The sequence below is a fragment of the Hyperolius riggenbachi genome, chromosome 3, assembly GCF_040937935.1.
Source record: "Hyperolius riggenbachi isolate aHypRig1 chromosome 3, aHypRig1.pri, whole genome shotgun sequence".
NCBI classification, from domain to species: domain Eukaryota; kingdom Metazoa; phylum Chordata; class Amphibia; order Anura; family Hyperoliidae; genus Hyperolius; species Hyperolius riggenbachi.
The window spans coordinates 228,208,756-228,231,211 of NC_090648.1; the positions used below are offsets into that span (position 1 = coordinate 228,208,756).

Here is a 22,456-nt window from a genome sequence, read left to right on the forward strand (position 1 = left end):
TGCATGCGCACTACACCCGACTGGCTCATGTACCTGGACTCCTAGCAGAAGATCCAGGTGGCGGAGGAGGACAGCGAGGGACTGATTAGCCTGAAGGGGACTGGAGGAAGTACCAGGTATGTACAAAGCTTTAATTTCATCTGTCTCAGGTTTACTTTGTTACACAGTAGTACTATACTCTACATATGCACTCTCCACAGAGCTGCAGGGAATCCACTGAGAATGTTGTGCACATTGAACACAGAGGTGTTGTCTATCACCCATAAACCTTGTTCAGATTGTGTATGAAGAATGTGTAATAGAGGAAGAATCTCCTCATTCCCCTGCAGAGTACCTGCACATCACTCTTACATGCACCCACAGTTACATTGCCTAGGGCCTGATAGAAGTTCTTTGTTCCGGTTTGTACCTTTTACAAGTACTCTTACCAAGGACTAGTTTTAGTCTAAAGGGAATAAATATAGTAGTCTACATATCCTTCTCACTTCAGTTGTCTTGTAAAATTCCTAAGCGTTGGCAGTTGAGACGAATATCACGGTACATACTTTTAATCAACAAAATTGTAATATGCAAATTAGAGGAGTCGGTGGAATCCTAAACTGAGGCGTCGGAGTCCGTGGATTTTTGCACCGACTCCACAGCCCTGAAAAATAGTGTCAACCAGAGAACCCTCAACACTTACAGAAAAACATTGATCTTGTGATGTTTAAAATGTAACGAAAGTTAAAGGTTCATGTACTCCTGCCCATCAATCGGGGGTTGAGAAAAATAATTTCACTTTACCTGGAACTTCGTCCTGTGCCCGCGCCGTGATAAACCGATCGTCCGCCATTGCTCAGTTTTGCTTCTGCCAACTGATCAGTCAGTGGGCCATTGGGCCTACACGGCCCTGGCCGTGCGCATCCTCATTTGCGATCCCGTCGGTGAGAGCGTCCTTCACAGTAAGCGAAAACCTCGTAATGCGCAGGACACTCTTGCCGATGGGAACAAGGACATGCGGCCATGGCCAACTGATCAGTTGGCAGAAGGGAAACTGAGCCGCTGCAGGAGACCCGAGGATCGGTTTGGCCCAGCGCAGGCACATGATGGCTGCAGGGAGCTGGTAGATGCCCCAAGTAAGTGAAACTCTTTTTTTCCTGGCTTCTGTTTATGTTCACGTTAAAGGGAAGGTCCGAGCAAAATGTGCAGTAGATGCTCACACGTGTGCAGTAGTTGCTGTTTGGCATCTGCAACAGAGGGGGCCAATGGCTAGGAGCAGAGCTGCGATGAGGGACATATCTGTTGCCAGGGGCTGGAGCAAGCCCCGGGTAAGTAGATCACTTTTTGCTATTTTGATTGCATCTGTCCCTTAAAGAGACTCTGAAGCGAGTCTAAATCCACGGTTTTGACTTCTATTTATGTTAAAGTGAACCTTAAAGAGTAACTGTTAGCCCCCAAAGTGAAATTTAAGAGAATCACATGTGAGAGATGCACGGCGGCGGCTGCTCTGCTGTGCTCCGGCTGGAAGTGCTGCCGCTCTGTCTCCGTGTCAGAGCGGTCAGCTGTTTGTGGTGCAAATAGATCGGCACCTGGTCCTGGGGGGGAGAGGGGGAGAGGGCAAACATAGGCATGTCATCAGTATCTGATATGCGGCTTTGCGTCGTTAGCGTGGGCAAAAGGCTACATAGTAGCAAAATGATACTGATTTTTGCAGAACGCATTGGCTTTTTTGATCACTTTAATACTAAATAAAACATTGCTGTACAGATTTAAATTTCACTTTGGGGGCTAACAGTTACTCTTTAAGTGAGAAAAAAAAATTGAGTTTTACTCACCTGGGGCTTACCTCAGCCCCCTGCAGCTGATCGGTGCCCACGACGAGTCGCTCTGATGCTCCGGGTCCCGCTGGCGGCCACTTCCGGTTTCGCCGTCAGGACCCGTCAGGCTGGGGAACGCGGCTGATACTACGCGTTCCGAGCCAAAATAGCACCCCTATGCGGCCATATGTCCGCATAGGCACCCGTATGCGGACATATGGCCGCATAGGGGTGCTATTTTGGCTGGGAACGCGTAGTATCAGCCGCGTTCCCCAGCCTGACGGGTCCTGACTGCGAAACCGGAAGTGGCCGCCAGCGGGACCCGGAGCATCAGAGCGACTCGTCGTGGGCACCGATCAGCTGCAGGGGGCTGAGGTAAGCCCCAGGTGAGTAAAACTCAATTTTTTTTTCTCACTTAAGGTTCACTTTAAGCACTATAGCTAGTGCTAAAATGCAACATCCCTGTAGCAGAACAAGGAGTTTATACCCCCCAAATCAACACTAAGTCTGGGGAGCGCTTCCTGCTTGAGGCAGAGCTTAAGGCTGTGGCTCTGCCTCTTCGCGCATCAATCCCCGCTGGTCGCCGCCTCTCCCCGCCCCTCTCAATTTCCCTTCACTGAGAGGGCCATAGATCTGTGTGCAGATTGACGTGCATGGAGGCAGAGCTGCAGCTCAAAGCTCTACCTCCATGGGCAATCCACGTGGAATTTACACAGGGGATTGGGGGGTATAAACCCCCTTAATTTTGCAGCGGGATGTGGCGTTTTAGCACTCGCTATAGTGCTTTCATAAGTAGAAGTTAATAACGTGGATTTAGACTCACTTCAGAGTCTTTTTAAAGCGAATCTGAACTTGGATCTTGTTCTCTGCTCTAAAATAAGCAACAGCATAGTAACCTTAAGTCAGATAAAAAAAAAATGAGTTTTACTCACCTGGGGCTTCCCTCAGCCCCCTGCAGCTGATCGGTAGCCTCGCTCCCATCCTCCTGGACCCGCCGGCGGCTACTTCCGGTTTCGCCGTCACCGGCCGTCAGACTGGGAACGCGAGTGATTCTTCGCGTTCCCAGCTACAATAGCACCCCCTATACTGCTATTGCAGCAAGGAAGGATACACACATCAGGTAAGTCTTTGGAAAATGAAAGATCGCAGACCGATTTTACCCCCGATCATGTAGTATGAGAGCCATACCTATAGTCTATTCTATTGAGCTGAACTCTCCATCAGATAAACATCTTTGCAAGATGCTGTACAAATGCAAAAGATCAGTTCCTGCAAAATGCATTCATAGTCTATAATATCTGCAGATCTATGGACCTTCATCTGCAGATCAGATCCACCAGGATGGATCTGCACATAATTGTCAGATCTGCAGATGAATGTCCGTTAAACAATGTGTTTATGAGACCTGCAGATATCCTAGACTATGAATGCAATTTGCAGGAACTGATCTTTTGCAGATACTGATCTGTTGCATGTGTACAGCATCTTGCAAAGATGTTTATCTGATGGGTAGTTCAGCTCAATAGAATAGACTGTGTAGGTATGGCTCTCATACTACATGATCGGGGGTAAAATTGGTCTGTGATCTTTTATTTTCCAAATACTATTATCTGATGTGTTTACCCACCTTTAGCTGCTCTCCTGAGACAGCCAGCTGACACAGCTGAAAGATCAAATTACAGTTGTGATTAGTCACATATGACGGAATTAGGCAGGCTAAACTCATAAAGGGTGACTTTCTCTGTTTTCCTTCTGTCCTTCGCAAGAGTTCTGGTCTAGTTTAATAAGATTCACTGTAACACTCTTTCAGCTGGGTTCTGGTGCATAGCTCTGCCCCCTTGAAGAAAATTTCTCTGGTCTTTTCTATATCCGATATAGAAAAGGTAGAGACCTTTTTCTGCAAGGTGACAGGACAACACGCTGGAACCTGGCTGATAGGTAGCTCCTGTGACTCTTGTTATACAGAGAACATGCTGGGGCATTTGCGTTTGGCAATAACAGGCCAGAATGGCTGACAGGGTCAGTGTCGGCTTCCTGTCCAGGAGCGTTTTGTTCCCAAAAGCAAGACTCCCAGCCTAAATTCCCCCCCCCCCCCCCCTCCCCTCACATTTGGATCAAACTTTTGCTAGCTTTCTGTCTGTGATTCCTGTTACTTTACGTAGCCATTGACACACCTGGCAGAGGAGTTCTTTGCCTGTTCCTCTTCAGCCTGCTAAAGTCAGCAGAAGCTTATGCTTGTCCACACAAAATTTGACACTTCGCGTTCATGGGCACAGGTCAGTTATAGGGAGGAAGTATTGGTTAAAAGGGTTTTATTATTATTATTATTATTATTATTGCTGCTTAAAGTTGAGCTTTGAAAGTTTGCTTTTCTAAACACTGTAATATTTTTAAAGTTTTTAATGTAGCTTATTCAAGATAATAGAGCTTGTTTAAAGAGAACCCGAGGTCGGTTTGTAGAATGTGATCTGCATACAGAGGCTGGATCTGCCTATACAGCCCAGCCTCTGTTGGTATTCCAAACCCCCCTAAGGCCCCCCTGCACTCTGCAATCCCTCATAAATCACAGCCTCGCTGTCGACACACAGCGTGTAGCAGCAGGCTGTGTTTTTCTCTATAGTGTCAGTCTGCTGCTCTCCCCACCTCCTGCAGAACTCTGGTCCCCGCCTGCCTCCCTTCCCGCTGATTAGAGGGAAGGGAGGGGGGCAGGGACCGGAGCTCTGCAGGAGGCGGGGGAGCAGCCGAGACTGACACTACAGATGTAAACACAGCCAGCACAGCGCAGCTGTGATTTATGTCTGATTGCAGAGTGCAGGCGGACCTTAGGGGGGTTTGGGAGACCAACAGAAGCTGGGCTGTATAGGCAGATCCAGCCTCAGTATCCAGATAACATTCTTCAAACCCACCTCGGGTTCTCTTTAAAGGACAACTAAAGTGAGAAGTTTATGGAGGCTACCATATTTATTTCCTTTTTTAATGATACCAGTTGCCTGGCAGCCCTGCTGGCCTATTTTGCTGCAGTATTGTCTGAATAACACCAGAAACAAGCATGCAGCTAATCTTGTCAGATCTGACTATGTTAGAAACACCTGATCTGCATGCTTGTTCAGGGTCTATGGCTAAAAGCATTAGAGGCAGAGGGCCAGCAGGATAGCCAGGCAACTGGTATTGCTTAAAAGGAAATAAATATGGCTGCCTCCTTATCACTCTTGCTTCAGTTTTCCTTTAATCCATTTGCGAAAAGGGCTTTTTTTTCTTCTAAATCATATCGTGCGGGGGGGGGGGGGGGGGCGGGATGGAAGGGGGTGTGTGTGTGTGTGTGTATCTTATTTTTTTTTTGTTTTTTTTTTGTTATACAGGTAAATTCATTTAACGATGGGAAAGCATTACCTTGTTTTGTGCCTGACCCTTTGGGCTTCCTTTGTGTATTGTAAACCGACTGAAAAAAAAGATCGTGTCCATCATGACCCCCAGCTCAGTGATAAACTACATGATGACGCCCAAAACTTTGATTATGACCATGATGCCTTTCTTGGATCAGAGGATGCCAAGACATTTGACCAGCTGACACCAGAAGAAAGCAAGGAGAGACTAGGGTATGTATTTTTTAAATGCCACAAGTGCATGTCTTACATGAAGAACTAAAAAAAATGTAGGGCCATTTTCTACTAGGAATTGCAAATACTCTGTAATGGGATTTGCAATTGTTTTTCTGATTAATTAGCAGAAAGAAACGTAATAATTTGCAAGAAAATGTCAAAGCATCCTATTAAGAATGTGATTTTCTTGCGCTCCCGTTGACTTTAACCAAAATGCAAAAGCAGAAAAAAATTTAGCATGCACTACATTTGCGTTTGGGGAAATATTGAATAGCATTAGTAGAAAAAGGGCACCACAATTTTTTTTTTTTTCAGGGTGTCCTTGTGTTCTAAAAATCAAATTGAAGTGTGTTCAGGGTAAAAGGACCCACAGTGCATATGCACACTTACTTAAAAGCATAGTAATTGACCTTGGTTTTTACAAAATCCAGTTTAAAGATAAACTGTAATTTCAGGTGAAACTCAAATTGGTGAATAGGAATGGTCAGTTAGATGCTAATAATTCTGAGTTGTTGCAGGTTTTATGCTACTTTCAATGCAAATGTATGAATCTTGTAAATTGATAGATTAAAATAAGCTGCTGGGGATTTGATCCATTTTAAAGCTGCATAAATTTGCATAAAATCTGCAACTTAGAATTATTTGCTTCTCATTGATCTCTGTTGGTCAAATAGCTAACTTGTAAAGGGGAATTATAGCAAAGAAAACCTTTAAAAAAAACAAAAACTGTATAACCTAAAATACACATGCAGACATATGTGCGTTTGTCCAAGAGTAATTGCTCTATTCAAGTTTTACTTCCTTTGTAGCTGTCCCTTACAGTAGGTATTCTCATCTGATGGCCATGAACATCTTGCCGACAGGTTTTGAAATGGCCTGGTTTGTCATGGGGCATTTTCAAAAGCAATCCCAGAAAAGGACCCTATACAAAGATGCTGGCCAGCCTGCCTACTCATGTGCCTCTATTCTGGCAATTGGACTGTGCAACTACCATTCAGGGAGTGCTTCTAAAAATAAAGGAAATCTTGAGGATCCCCCTTGAGGACATGGACAAGTCCAAAACCTGTCTGAGGTTTAGAGCCATCAGATGGTAATACTTTAAGTAACCGCTACATAGGAAGTAAAACGTATACAGTGGATTCCACTGTTGGACAAACGTATATATTTAGTCATATTTTTTTTTTTTTTTGCTATAGTAGTAACTCTCTTAAAGAGAACCTGTAACAAAAAAAAGTTCACCTGGGGGGTACTCACCTCGGGAGGGCGAAGCCCTAGGGTCCCAATGAGGCTTCCCCCTCCCCTGTAGCTGTAGGCAGTCCAATGCTGGCTCCCCCGAAATGTCCTAGAATCCTCCCTCAACAAGCGTTGATAAGCGCTGATTTATTTACCTTTACTGGCTCCAGCGGGGGTGGTGTTGCGGCTTTCCGCACGGAGCTGTGCGAAAATAGCCAATCTCCGGCGGGTCCACTCTACTGCGCAGGAGACTTGCACCTGCGCAGTAGAGCGGCCCGACAGCGATTGGCTATTTCCGCCTATCTCCGAGAGAGCCGATACTGCGCTGGAGCCGGGAAGGTAAATATTTACATCCCCGCTGTTCGGGGAGCTTTATGTGGGTCCGAGGAAGATGGGGGAAGCCTCAATAGGATTTTTTGGCTTAAAGTCCAGGTAGAGACTCAGTAATTTCTTACTTTGGATTGCTGCTACTGCACACCTTTGGTGGATCCGGGTGTGGACTGGTTGACTCCCTGTTGAATAAATGTTGCAGCAGGACAACTCTTTTTTTTTCTTTTTCTTTTTTTTTCTTTGGTCTCATACTTTTAAACAAGCATGCAGATCAGGTGCTCTGACTGGATCGGGCGCATTATTGTTTCAGGCTTGAGACGCAGACACTGCTGCAGCCAGAATATAAACGGCACTGACAGGCAACTGGTATTGTTTGAAAGGAAAACACTCCTAAGCACCCTACCTACTGCCCATAGCAGAGCCCAAGTGCCCTCCCAATTGCTCCCCACATACAGCAAAGGGAAAACAAATTAAGCTGCTTGTTTTTGGGACTGGTAGTGCAATATATTTGCTTTATTAAACTTTTGCTATAATATGATCAGAATCAAGTGAGCATTGCAATAAATCTGTTGCTACTCCTGCTATAGATTTTCAATGAGAGAGACGTTGTTTCTTTGCTATAATACATGAATTTCACAGGTTTCTCTACAGAAATTGGTTATAGTTGTTTTAAGGAATTTTCAGAGTAAAAATAGGAGAGGTTGGTTTATCTGATAGTTATCAGTTGCTGACCTGTATGTGGCAGCTTTATAAACTTGTCAGTACACAGACACAAACCATTACCACCAGAACAAAAAGTGCCTGTAAATATTGTATCATTAAATATGTATCATTTATATATTTTATTTTATAATGCTCATCTCAATAAATATAACACATTTCTAATTCATCTATATATTCTCTTTTGACAAGATACTTTATGCCCTGCTTGATATGGATAATATCAGGTTTTACAATGATATTTAGATTCATTTTTGGTCAAAAGCTATTTTAGATGATGATATTTAAAATTATCCTGATGTTATCCAAATCCTATCTGCTTATAATCTTCTTGCATAAGATTTGCCAAACATATGGTGATCACTTACACGTTTAAATTGCAATAGTTTTTTTTTGTTATCCCAAATAAAATCACATCAGATTCCTTCTAGCACACATGTCTAATGTGATTCTATTGCTTTTTGGCCTTTATGTAATATACGTCAGTACAATAAAAGGAATAAAACTAGTGCCAACTGGCCTTGGTAAACAAACGTTTCTATATATAACTATGTGAGCAATTGCATTAGGTGTAGCACTTGGGATACCTTAGGTGAAGTCTTTTGTACAATTGCACGCTCCAGGCATGTATGGCCAGAAGTCCTCATCCTCCCCCCTTCCCGTTGCAGTGTTAAAGCCCCCGTAGGTTGTGCACTACTCCACAATCGTTGGCCTAGCAGCATCCATCCTTAATTGCGCTCCTGGGAGCACTCTGCATATGCACACTACATAATTTGTAGTGCACATACGCAGAACGCACTAGGCCATGTTCTGATGGGCCACAGATTGCACAGTAGTGCGTGGCCTGGCTGACTTGGAACATTTACGGTGGCTTTTACAAGGGAACAGGGGGAGCGGTAGGCATGATGACTCCTGCCCATACATGCCTGGAGCCTGCAACTGGACAAAAGACTTGTGTATACTTTAATTATTGGGAAGGTATACTTAAAAAATATTCACATTCCTTATATTAAAGGAGAAGGTGGGCAGAATCTCAAGAAAATAAAATACAGACTTCTTAATAGCATGCTCAACCCACCTTACAAGGGGGTGAGATGTCACGAAAAATCAGAACCAAGTATGTAGAGGAACACAACAAAAACTGCAAGAATATATGGCATGCAAAGCATGTAGAATCAGAATCAACTTTATTCGCCAAGTGCGGCGGGAGCCGCACCCGGAATTTTTTGTGGACACACGGCAATTGGCATAACAAGCAACAAAACAATTGGCATAAAAAGCAACATCAACATGGTACAGATAGTGGCTACATATTTGACAGACAGTAACAGCAATTGGCAAACAACACATGGTACAGATTCTTAGCTACAGAGACACCCAGACGTCAGTTTAACAGACAGTTTAACAGACAACAGCAGCTCATAGTTCAGGTGGGCAGGACTATCTTATACAAAGCAGACATATTGTACGGTGACATGTGGTTCTGTGTGGCCAGCTGGAGACAGTTCCTTCTGTGCGCGTATTCCGCGGGGGGGGGGTGGCTGAGGGAGATTAGGGGGTGGCAGTTGGGAGAGTGCATGAGTTAAGTAGAGCAACAGCTTGGGGAAAGAAGGTGTTTTTATGCCTCGTGGTTTTGGTGAGAATGGTCCTATAACGGCGACCTAGAGGAAGGGGGACGAAGAAGCAACTGCCCGGGTGGGAGGGCGTCTTGAATGATCCTGTTTGCCCTGGACCTCATTCTAGATGACTGCAGGATGTCCAGGGGAGGCAGGGGTGACCCGATGATCTTCTCAGCAGCTCTGATTACCCTTTGGAGTTTGTGTTTGTCCCTTGCATTAGCCCCGGAGTACCAAACAATGATGGAGGAGCAGAGGATAGACTCGATGGTGGCAGAGTAGAAGCTGATCATTAGCTCCTGCAACATCCCGAACTTCTTCAGCTGCCTGAGAAAGAACAGCCTCTGCTGGGCTTTCTTTTGAATTACGGAGGAGTTCGCATCCCACTTCAGGTTGTCCGTGATGGTGGTACCAAGGAATCGTGCGCTGTGTACTCTAGGGACCTCAGAACCGTCAATGGAGACTGGACTGGGAGACGGAGCGTTCCTTCTGAAGTCCACAATGAGTTCCACAGTTTTTGCCATATTTAATACGAGTTTATTTTCCTTGCACCACTTGAGGATCCGCTCAATCTCCTTGCGATATTCATGCTCACCGCTTCCGTCTATGAGGCCAAGTATGGTGGTGTCATCCGCAAACTTGATGACTTTGACAGAGTCAGGGGATGAGGTACAGCTGTTCGTGTACAGTGAAAAGAGAAACGGGGACAGCACGCACCCTTGCGGGGCGCCAGTGTTGGTGATTCTAGCACTGGAAGAGCAGCCTCCGATCCTGACTGACTGCGACCTGTTGGTCAGGAAATCCTTGATCCAGGTGCACAGATTAGAGTCAACACCAAGTCGTGCCAGGTTTTCATACAGGATGGTTGGACAAATGGTATTGAATGCGGAGCTGAAGTCTAGGAGCAAGATCCTGGCGTAGGAGTTGGGTTTATCCAGATGTTCCATGATGTGTGCTAGACTGATGTTGATAGTGTCCTCCACGGACCGGTTGGCCTTGTATGCAAATTGCAGGGGATCCGTTTTGGTGACGGTGTGCTCTTTCAGATAGGGGAGAACCAGCCTTTCGAAGGTTTTCATGATGATTGGAGTTAAGGCAACCGGTCTGTAATTATTTAGTTCCGTAACACCTGGCTTCTTGGGGACCGGAATGACACTCGCTTTCTTGAAGCAGGAAGGGACCTTGCTCACTGTCAGGGATTTGCTGAAGATTGAAGTTAGGATCGGGGCTAGCTGGCTTGCGCAGGTTTTCAGGCAGGTTGGGGATATGCCGTCCGGGCCTGGAGACTTCCTGGTGTTGAGCTTCTGGAGGTGCCGTAATACGTCTGCCTCCCGAACCGTTACCGGAGCTTGGAGGGCAGTGGCAGCTTGGGGAGGTGTGGCAGGAGGCTTCCCGGGTGGGGATGAGATTGCTAGGTCCTCGGAGTGGGTGGGAAGGTGCTCAAACCTGCAATAGAATTTGTTAAGCTCCTCGGCTAGCGCAATGCTAGGAAGTGTGTGTTGGGGAGGGGGCTTGAAATTAGTAGCTGCCCTGAGGCCTTTCCAGACATCCCGTGTGTTGTTGGATCGAAGGTCCTGTCTTAGTTTGTTTGAGAAGTCCCGCTTTGCTGCCTTCAGCTCTCGGCTCAAGGAGTTTCTGGCTTCCCTGAACTCCTCTGGGGTGCCGGATTTGTGTGCTTCCTCTTTGATTTTCCGTAGGTGGCATAGCTTGCCATTGAACCAAGGTTTGTTGTTCGGGAAGACTTTGATGTTCGTTGTTGGGATGCAAGACTCCTCACAGAAGCGGATATAGGAGGTGACATTCTCCGTCCATTCGTCTAGGCAGGGAGCCTCGAGAACCGACCAGTCCGTGCTATCAAAGCAGGCTTGTAGTTGACCCTTGGCCTCCTCAGTCCATTTTTTAACAGTTCTGACAGTCGGCTTGGAGGTTTGAAGGAGCCTTCTGTAGGTGGGGATCAGTTGAATTAGGCAGTGGTCGGAGTTGCCTAGGGCAGCCCGGCGAGTAGCCTTGTATGCGTCCTTAAGGACCGTGTAGCAGTGATCCAGGGTGTTTTGGTTCCTGGTGGGGCAGGTGACGTGTTGCTTGTAACGAGGCAGCTCTTGGCGAAGGTTTGCCCTGTTAAAGTCCCCTAAGATGATGAAGAGGGAGTCCGGGAGGGAGGTCTCCCACACTAATATGGTGTCACTGAGTGTACGCAGGGCAATCTTGGTGTCCGCATCCGGGGGGATATAGACGCCTGCCAGGACATAGGAGGTAAACTCTCTTGGTGAGTACTGAGGTCTGCAGTTGATAAGTAGAATCTCGGCATCTGGAGAGCAGCTTTTGTGCAGGATGGTTGTGTTTGAGCACCAAGCGCCGTTGATGTAAAAGCAGATTCCGCCGCCCTTACTTTTCCCAGAGAGAGAGGGGTCCCGGTCTGCTCGGAAGAGATTGAAGCCCGGTATGTCGAGGGAGTTGTCCGGGATGTTGTAATTTAGCCAGGTCTCAGTGAAGCAGAGGACCGGGGAGTTGCCTTCGACCGAGGGTTTGCTCCCAAGTAGTAGGAGCAGCTCGTCTAGCTTGTTCTGGAGGGAGCGGACATTTGCTAATAGAATGGCTGGGATGGGAGACCGCAGTCCCTTCCTTTTAAGTCTAACCTGAGCGCCCGCCCTCCTACCCCTGGGCCGAAATCTGCTAATGTTGGCTAATTTATCAATCTGTGACTGAACTGTGTCCCGAATTGGCAGTACCTGAGCCTGTCTCCCCCATTCCAGGAGCTGTGCTCTGGTATAGAAGATGGTGCCCTGCGAGGCAGGGGGTACGGGACTGGCCATCAGGTGTTTTGTGGCACGTTGCAACAGGTTGCAACCTGCATACAGAATGGGGCTACACAGTTATTGAGTGGGGGCATCAGAAGCACAAATATAGGGAGCACACTACAGTTCATATACCAAGCTGGGAGCTAGTGCAAGAGAAGCGCAAATATAGGGAGCACAATACATGTAGCACAGGACTGTCTGCTGCACAAAAATGTGAATCGAGAAGATGACCAGAAGTAATACAAGAAAGTGCATTGTGGTTTGTACTAACAACTGCCTCGACGTATACGCCGGTGTTCTCCCCGGATATTTTTTCCCAGCCGGGTCGTATTAAAAAGTAGCCAGGTGGGGAGAATGGAGGGCCGGTGCAACTCTGCTTACGGCATAGGAGGAGTATGAGGAGGCAAGCCGACGACAGCCGGGTGCTCACCAAAGTTAGCTGGGTGGAGCGCTCGGCTAAAAGAGCCTCAGGAGAACACTGTACACTTCAAGCATGCACATACACTCCCGCCTAGTCTGGAACACAGTAGTATCTCAAAATATAGTCTTAATACCCCATGAATGCAAAATACTGAGCTTTAAAAATTATTTTGATTTTTTTTACATTGTTTTTGTTCCTGACTCCTGAGTCTGTTATATAGATAAAAGTGGTAAGGGTGACAACAGCATGAAAAGTATTATAAATAAAAGGTTAAAAGCGCTGCATACAAAATTTACATAGATTAAGACTATTTAATGCATATGTCCATCAATGATATGGTTACACTTTTAAAGTTCATCAAAAGGTGATAGTGTTAGCCATTGTAGCCGCAAATATAGTTCATCTGAAGCTGTAATTATCAGGGTTCACTCCCCCCTTCAGTTCCCCACTCACCAGATATGGCGGCCTGTATGGGCCCGTCAGAGCATCTGAGGTATTGGCCACCCCACAGCCTCTCGACCCGATGACCGTCTTCAATATGTGGACTGGGTATCGTCAGCTCCAGTGCAGCTCAGTGTCAGGTTTAGCACCAAAAAAACAAGCAAAAACGCTAACATAGCGTAAAAATATCCTCTATTTATTGGTAAAAAATGTCACATATGACCATAAAAAATGTGCATCTAGCACGAACTTTTAAATGTATACAGTAAAACAGCAGGTAGCTTGGACTGCCTTAAGCTGGGTCTGACACACACCATGCGCTGATGACCCATGCAAAAATGTCTGGTATCTGTGCCCCCAGTGTAGGACTTGGTGGGTCTTGGGGTCTAACAGGGTCTTCTACACTTTGACGCACGTCACAAGCGTTACCTGTACCCCAGAGGATGTAATGACCTCACCGCTAGCAAGCTCCGCCGAAGTCAATGAACAGAAGCTGCGTGTACCGACGTTCCGCGTCCGGTGACGTCACACGCTCAGCACGTCGCTCCGTAGCTCCGCCCAACGCGTTTCGTTGCTATGCAACTCATCAGGGGCTACGGAGCTGACGGCGCGACGTTATTTATAGCCGCCTATCAGTCCCAGCTGCCGGCCAATCACATAGATAATACTTAATAAGGCATCAAAACACAATATAATGCATCATAACCCAGCCCATATACATAATATCTGCACATATATTCACCGTGCCAATTCATTCAAATATTCTATTACCTGCATTTAACCAGTTAAATCAACTGGTTAAATCCAGGTAATAGAATATTTGAATGAATTGGCACGGTGAATATATGTGCAGATATTATGTATATGGGCTGGGTTATGATGCATTATATTGTGTTTTGATGCCTTATTAAGTATTATCTATGTGATTGGCCGGCAGCTGGGACTGATAGGCGGCTATAAATAACGTCGCGCCGTCAGCTCCGTAGCCCCTGATGAGTTGCATAGCAATGAAACGCGTTGGGCGGAGCTACGGAGCGACGTGCTGAGCGTGTGACGTCACCGGACGCGGAACGTCGGTACACGCAGCTTCTGTTCATTGACTTCGGCGGAGCTTGCTAGCGGTGAGGTCATTACATCCTCTGGGGTACAGGTAACGCTTGTGACGTGCGTCAAAGTGTAGAAGACCCTGTTAGACCCCAAGACCCACCAAGTCCTACACTGGGGGCACAGATACCAGACATTTTTGCGTGGGTCATCAGCGCATGGTGTGTGTCAGACCCAGCTTAAGGCAGTCCAAGCTACCTGCTGTTTTACTGTATACATTTAAAAGTTCGTGCTAGATGCACATTTTTTATGGTCATATGTGACATTTTTTACCAATAAATAGAGGATATTTTTACGCTATGTTAGCGTTTTTGCTTGTTTTTTTGGTGCTAAACCTGACACTGAGCTGCACTGGAGCTGACGATACCCAGTCCACATATTGAAGACGGTCATCGGGTCGAGAGGCTGTGGGGTGGCCAATACCTCAGATGCTCTGACGGGCCCATACAGGCCGCCATATCTGGTGAGTGGGGAACTGAAGGGGGGAGTGAACCCTGATAATTACAGCTTCAGATGAACTATATTTGCGGCTACAATGGCTAACACTATCACCTTTTGATGAACTTTAAAAGTGTAACCATATCATTGATGGACATTTTGTATGCAGCGCTTTTAACCTTCTTTTATTTATGTTTTGAAAAGCTGGCACGCAGCTGGGTAGCGCTCTACTTGTGAACTGAATTTGTTGTTAATAGATGTTTTTTAGTGGCTGAGCGCTCATCTATTTGTTTGAAAGTTTATGAAAAGTATTATAGTAGGTATTAGAAAGTAAATTAATTGTTTAGATCAGTTCAGTGGGTAAGTTGGGAATTTTTGAGCCAATGGTCCATTTTAGCTTCCCAGTAAATACCTGGCGGTATATTTGAAGATCTACTTAAAATCTTTCAATTGTTACCATTTCTTTTTGAGAAAAATAGTAAATATCACTATATATTGCATCTTAACATGGCCCAGCTTAAGTTTCATCAGCATTTTTGTGTCTTGCCTTTCATTGCTTTTCTCTAATACAAGTGCCCTTTCCCGCTGAGCTTACGTCTTTTCCACATTGATTCACATCTAACATATCCCCTTTCTTTCCTTTTCAACTTAATATTATGATGGCACAACAGAAAGATTGTGAGTAAGATAGATGCAGACAAGGATGGTCTTGTTACAGTCGAAGAGCTAAGGGACTGGATAAAATATGCCCAGAAGAGGTGGATTTATGAGGACGTAGAACGACAGTGGAAGGGCCACGATCTCAATGGGGACAGTCTGGTGTCGTGGGAGGAATATAAAAATGCCACCTATGGTTACATCCTCGGTAGGTGTACTTGCCTATGTTTTGTTCACCCATGCTATTTTTTCTTTGTAGAATCATTGTAAGTAAGATAGACTTGGATAAAGATGGGTTTGTCACGGAGGGGGAGCTGACTGCATGGATCAAGAAAGCCCAAAGAAAATATGTGTACGACAACGTGGAACGCCAGTGGCAGGAGTTTGACATGAACCAGGATGGACTCATATCATGGGACGAGTACAGAAATGTCACCTATGGCACTTACCTGGGTAAGGGGTCTGGAGGTAAACTCAGAAATGTGTTTGGGTACAGTGCCTGGGCTGACAAGTAAGAGGAAAGTGCCCAAAAAAGTATGTAAAGTCTTCCTTTGTCACCATTGCTTTGTCATGAATAAAAATGACTAAGGGCTTTACTATCCCACCAACTTTAATATGATGTTAAAGTGTAGGTTATCGCCTTAGATTTGTGCCTTTCTTGTGTTATTTCAAATTTGTGTAATGTATACAATATGGCATTCTGTGAATTGCACGAGGGACGGTTTCTTCAAAACAGTTGCAAAGAAAAGTGAAGAGAATGCTCTGCTCAATACAGTAGAGTTAGTTTCATTTGTCAGCGGTAACCAGGTTTAATGTTCTGGGCAGTTACTCCTCTTTTACTTACGTTTACTTTAAATGTGTATTTAACAGCATATTGGCTGTTGTGGTTATTATTCTTGGGTGGCTGGTCTAGAATCTGTGGTTTTGTGCTTATCGAGACAATCTACAATTCTTTTCAGTGTTTGCACGGGGTTCCTCTAGGTGCTTTTGGTGTTTCCCTCATAAAACAGATTAAAGCCTATCCCTGGCAATAAATAATATCCTTCAGTAGACTGTATTCTTTAAAAATATGTATCCAGCAGCAAAGGGTTGCATACAGATTTCTACTGTTTCATACCAACCTAATCTGAAAGTCTGACAAAAATCTGACCAGATTAGGTGCATTCGTGTTTCAGGTGTGCAACTCGCACTACTGATCAGAAAGATGAGCGGGGCTGCTGGGTAATGGGGGTGGTTGTCAAAATATAATAACTATTGTGCAAGGCATGATCAATTTTTTTAATTTGGGTCTGCTTTCAAAGAGAACCAGATATAAATAAAAAGCATGTTTTTACTTACCCGGTGCTTCCTCCAGCCCCATAAGGATGCATCCCTCGTCATCCTCACTCGTCCCCCCCCCCCCCCCGCGGTCCTCCCAGAATCCTCCTTTCAGCCGCATTCAAACCCCCGGTAGATGGCTGTCTGACTGAGTGACGTCAGCCAGTCCGCGAATGCGCAGAAGGCCCCCTGCTGACGTCACACAGCCACTTACCAGAGCAGATTGCGGCTGAACCGCAGAGGCTGAGGAGGACGGCGAGGGAAGCATCCATGCTTATGGGGCTGGAGGAAGCCCTGTGTAAGTAAAAAAAAAAACAGGCCTTTTATTCATATCTGGTTCTCTTTAAAGAGAGTCTGAAGCGTATGCCCCTGCTAAACCGCCGCTATCCCGCGGCTTAACGAGGGTCCCTGTCCCCCCAAATCCCCTCCGTAATGCGGGGGAGCGCTTCCTGGTTGGGGCAGGGCTAACCGCCGCAGCCCTGCCCCACGCGCATCTGTCAGCGCGTATCTCCGCCTCTCCCCCGCCCCTCTGTCTTCCTTCACTGAGAGGGGCGGGGGAGAGGCGGTGATGCGCCACTGATAGACGCGAATGGAGGCAGGGCTGCAGCCGTTAGTCCTGCCTCCAGGAGCGACCAAGCCTGCGACCAAGTGTCGCAGTGGGGGGTTTGGGGGTGAAGGGTCCCCCGTTTAGCGGCGCGTATACGGCGGTTTAGCAGGGGCACACGTGCCCCTGCTAACTATGAGCTCTGAAGCGAGATTTATTCTCGCTTCAGAGTCTCTTTAAGTGTTGTAAGGAAAAAAAAATACAGAAGATGGATACTTATATCTCTGGATTATCCTCTTCCTCGCTCCCACTGCTCCAGTGCTGGGACCTTCTGAACCTATTCAACAAGGACTTGTCTAATATGTTTGTGCAGCCACACTTCATGCATGGCCAAGCTCAAGTCCATGCAGAATAGCTCAGTGCTGCTGTGCAGGCCATCAGACAGAAACACATCCGTGAAAAAGAGGGTCCCAGCAATAAGTGGTGGGCTGCAGGAGGTCAGTCATGTCTGAAAGATTGACACATTCTTGTTTCAGGTGTGCGATTCAGACACTACTGACCAGAAAGATGAGCAGGACTGCCAGGCAATTGGTATTGTTAACAAGGAAATAAATATGGCAACCTCCAAATGTCTCTCACCTTGGGTTCCTTTGAAGTGTAGTTGCAGCTACTTGTTTTTGCATCTAGTTGCTAGGGACCTAGTTGCCCCTGGTTCATACTGTACTACTAAACTGGCCCAGATACAGAATCAGATTTTGTTCATATTATACAATGCAGGTGGCCTTGTGTTTGCAACGTATGACATCTGTGTTGCTCTCTGTTGCTGTTCCTTGTGGTGCTTATTCCATTCACTGACAATAAACGAGTCATGGATACTTTTTGACGAAAAAAGCATGCAGCATTGCATTACAATAACGCAATGTTGTGCAATGCATAAGTAAGAATATCAGACAGTGCAGTCTATACTCTATACACTTTTGATATCCTTGTTTTATAGCACACGCTACGCATTGCTAAAATGCGCACATCAACACACGTAGTTTGCAATAAGCAAGAATAATTATGTGGGGGGGAGGGGTGCATTTGTACCTGCAAAGGGTTAGTAACTGAATGTTCTATTAGCAGAGAGAAATGGTAGAAGTACCTGCTTTCCCTTTATAATATACCTGGATTTCTGCCACAACTGGTATGCATATATAATCCTTTTTATTTGGATTAAATAAATCAAGCTAGTTACAATATTAGATGAGCACTAAATATAAGCATGCAAAGCTAAATGTATGTGTGATATTTTTTTGGATTTGATAATTTTACTTTTGAGAGATTTTTTTAAAGTGACACTGAAGCAAAAAAAAGTATGATGAATTCTATGTGTAGTACGGATAATTAATAAAACATTAGTAGCAAAGAAATGGGTCTCATATTTTTATTTTCAGTTATATAGCTTTACAGTATAGATAACATCATAAGACACTTAAAGGAGTCATCTATCACTTTTTGCTACCCCATGAGATACTTACCTGGGGCTTCCTTCAGCCCCTTGCAGCCGACATGTCCCACACAGCATCTCTGCTTGCAGCCGCCGGCCCGGGGTCCCCACCAGTACAGAGGCCAACCTCCTTTACTGCACCTGCACGAGCGCCACTGTCAATCAAATCAATGTTGTCCGCAGTGTACTGCGCAGGCACAGTATACAACGGACAACGTGGACTTGATCGACAGTGGCGCATGCGCAGAAAGGACGCCCTCGAGGTTGGTCTCTGCACCGGTGGGGACCCCAGGCCGGCAACCGCAAGCGGAGATGTAGCAAGGGACTGGAGAAAGCCCCAGTTAAGTATTTCATGGGGTAGCAAAAAGTGATTGACTCCTTTTTAAAGAACACCCGAGGTGAAAATAAAGTAATGAAATAAACGATTGTATCTATCTTCCTTCTCCTAAAAATGACTTTTTACGGCTTACCACAGTTTTATTCTATGTTTAAATCTACTTTTCAAGTGTTTTTTTTTTTTTTTTAACTGTTTTGTTGTTTTTGCTCAATTACACATTCATTGAAATATGCCAGAGATGAAATGTATGAACTATTAACCCTTCTTATCGCTTTCCTGCTCACAGAAGCCATTTTCTGCTAAGAAAGTGTTTTATAGTTAGAATTTATCAGTGAGGGTCGCACTGTAGTCACTTCCTGTCTGAGTCAGGACTGAGTCAGCCACTTGCATACCTGACATTTAACTCTTTCAGGCAGAGAGAAAAAAAAAGGCACACAGCATAGTTACATTACTTCTGATAGTTGATACAACCTATGAACCTTCTTATTGGAGCTCTTGAATTTTTTCCTACATGATCTAATACAACACGGAAGAGTTCAGTCCCAATAATGGGAGGTGTCAAACAAGGAAGCTGTTGGGGCTGAAAAGACCAATCCTATCACTTCATCACTGTAATTATTCCATGCAAGGAATAAAGGTGGCCAGGGAAGTTTAAAAAGGGTAAAAGAGTTGTATCCCAGCGATGAGCGTGCTAATGACCCTTTGAACTCCTCTGCAGCAAAGCCTTATCTCAAGCTGCCTCTCACTGTTGTGCGTCAGAAACTAGGACTGTCTACTACCAAAGTTGGGTCTGAGAGCTCAGAGAAGCTCTTTTGCATAGATAAGGGATGTTTCTTAACTCTTCCTCTACTGAAAACATTGCTACTAATGGTCTATTCTTAGCTGTACTACACATACAATTCATTATATCATAAATTTATTTTCACTTCAGATTCCCTTTAACTCTTCCTGTACTGGAAACCATATGAGACTCATATCTGTGCTACTAATGTTTTATTTCTTAGCTGTACTACACATACAAATCATCTCATAAGTTTTTTTTTTTTTGTTTTGTTTTAGTTTTTTTTCACTTCCGATTCTCTTTAAAGAAAACCTGTACTGTAAAAAGTTCCCCTAGGGGGTACTAACCTCAGTAGGGGGAAGCCTCTGGACCCTATCGAGGTTTCCCCTGTCTTCCTGTGTCCAACGGCGGTCTCTCTGCAGCCCCCGGAACGCACAGACGACAATTTGTCCCGCTGTGCAATATTTACCTTTTCTGGCTCCAGCGGGGGCGCTGTTACAGCTCTTCTGACGGAGATGGGCAGACATAGCCGATCTCCGTCGGATCTGCTCTACTGCGCAGGCGTAGGAGACTTGCGCCTTGCGCAGTAGATCGGCCCGACGGAGATCGGCTATTTTCCAAGAGCCAAGAGGTAAATATTTACATCGCCGCCGCTTCGGGAGGATTTTCGCTGCTGCCGTGGGACCGAGGAGGATGGGGGAAGCCTCAATAGGATCCGAAGCCTTCCCCCACCCGAGGTGAGTACCCCCAGGGAAGTTTTTTTCATTACAGATTTTCTTTGTTTTCAAGTGTGCTTTTCATGTGATTTCTGAAGTGCTTGTGTTTTTGCTGATCATAAGGATAAAAAAAAATGTAAATAGTGGTTCTCTTCCCTTTTATTGCGATGCAGTACTTCTGGCATCACAAACATACTGTACACTGCATTTTTTTGTGTGATTGTATTATTGTCTCATTTAGTACAACAATGGACATATTTATCACATTTCTCTCGCTTGAAGCTTCCTTTAGAATCAGACTTAAAGGTAGCAGATATAATATTGAGTGAAAAATTGGGATCACAGATCTACTAGACTCCCAAAGTAATTAGAATGATTGTTACTTTACACCATCACAATAACGATGTATATGGCTGTATAATCAGAAGATAAATAACTAACTTGATTAAAGATTCTGATAGCCATTAATCAATGCTTTCTCTTGCTTTTTCCCTTTCCGGTTTAGATGATCCCGATCCTGATAACAGCTTTAATTACAAACAGATGATGGTGAGGGATGAGAGACGTTTTAAAATGGCTGACAGGGATGGTGATCTCATTGCCACAAAAGAAGAATTTACAGCATTCCTGCACCCTGAAGAGTATGATTACATGAAGGATATTGTTGTGCTGGTGAGTTTGTTGGCATGTCCATTAGCATGACAATTTATGGCTTGTGGCATGAACCACTGTAGCGCAGACCCTAGGTGGTTTTGAAATAAAAATTGGAGGGAAGCTTCCCATGTCGTCCTCGAGGCCACTGCCTGGGACCCCCTGAATGTTTGTGGCCATGCTCCTCTTCTTGCATGAGTGCAGCATGAAGCCTCTCATGGCCATGCAGCTTCGGCTTACTGTGTAGTTGCGGCTGTACTCATGCGTTCACAGTTCAGTCGTTTTTGTACATGCCTGGGAGCACGGCCATGAGAACGTATCTGATAAGCTCTTGTCTGAACTGTTCAGATGGTCCGTACGCGGCAATGGTGAGGGCAAGGAGGACACAGGAAACCTCTGTACTATCCATAGGCTTAACTCTACCTAGGTAAGTATCTAATTCTTTTTTTTTTTTTATTATTTTAAAGTGGACCTAAACTCTTGCTCAGGACAGAAGTAAAAACCTATACAAATGCACCCTGTATGTATTTAGAGAGTTTAGCATGCCTAATTCCCCCTGAGATGGGACAAATGCCTCTGTGTCCCCCCCCACCGCCACGCTATAGCCCCCCCTTAATTAGCGGCAATATTTGTTGCTGTTTCAGAGGGTAATGGGAGGATTCCCTGCTCAAAATGCCCACTGGGGTCGTTCCTGAGGGTTTTCCAGAGCTGCCAGCAGGCAGCCCTCTCTCTCCTTGGCCACACTCCCTGCTGCTCCCCTGCCTTTCTGCACGCTGAAAGAGATCTCTCTCCTTCGAGCATCCCCCCACCCGGAACAGGTAGCCTAGTTTTCTTTTTTTTTTTTTAATTTTATATGAGCCCAGCTCAGACTCTCTTTAAAACAGCTTGCTTCACTTTGACCAGAGTTAGATTTTCATTTGCTTAGAAGTTTTCATTCATAAACCACAAAATGTCTGCCTACTTTTTTCCCCACATAGTTTTTGTTTTCTCTTATATGACCTTGGAGGGAGCCAAACTAAATTCCAAAAACTCTAGAAATACTTGCTGTTCTTGAGCAAGTTCTTCCTGGATATATATGTTGCATAAAATAATGCATTTCTACATGCACTTCCAATGTGTAGTTCTCTTTTTCTGCTTAAAGGACTTACGAGGCCAAGTCCATAAAAAAAAAATGAAAAAAGTTAGCTACCTTGCTCAGCTTGTTAGGCACGGAGGACGCCGTCCGCGCCCTCCGTGCCGTTCCGCCTGGTCCCCGCCGCTGCACAGCCCCCCGAACGGTCCCCGATCGCGCGGCCCGGGTCGGGCTCCCCAGCCTGTACCAAGATGGTCGGCGGAGCTGGCCGCGGCTGCGCAGTCCGCATAGCCGCGAGTGCGGCTGCGCAGCTCTAAGGCCAACCCCCCGATCCACGCAACAGTAGCGTGGATCGGGGGATTGGCCTTAGAGCTGCGCAGCCGCACTCGCGGCTAT

General features: G+C 45.5%; 1 protein-coding gene across 4 annotated transcripts in view; it reads left to right on the plus strand.

Annotated features, from left to right (window-relative positions):
* Positions 1-22,456, plus strand: part of CALU (calumenin) — a 41,059-nt gene that overhangs the window by 7,640 nt on the left and 10,963 nt on the right. For 3 of the 4 annotated variants that reach the window (XM_068275918.1, XM_068275919.1, XM_068275920.1), the window contains exons 2-4: positions 5,156-5,392; positions 15,168-15,361; positions 20,843-21,009. In XM_068275918.1, the coding sequence (XP_068132019.1) occupies positions 5,172-5,392; positions 15,168-15,361; positions 20,843-21,009 (582 nt within the window). In that variant the 5' untranslated portion in view covers positions 5,156-5,171. Of the gene's footprint in view, positions 1-5,155; positions 5,393-15,167; positions 15,362-15,412; positions 15,607-20,842; positions 21,010-22,456 lie in introns of all 4 variants that reach the window. The other variant, XM_068275921.1, reaches the window with a different exon arrangement.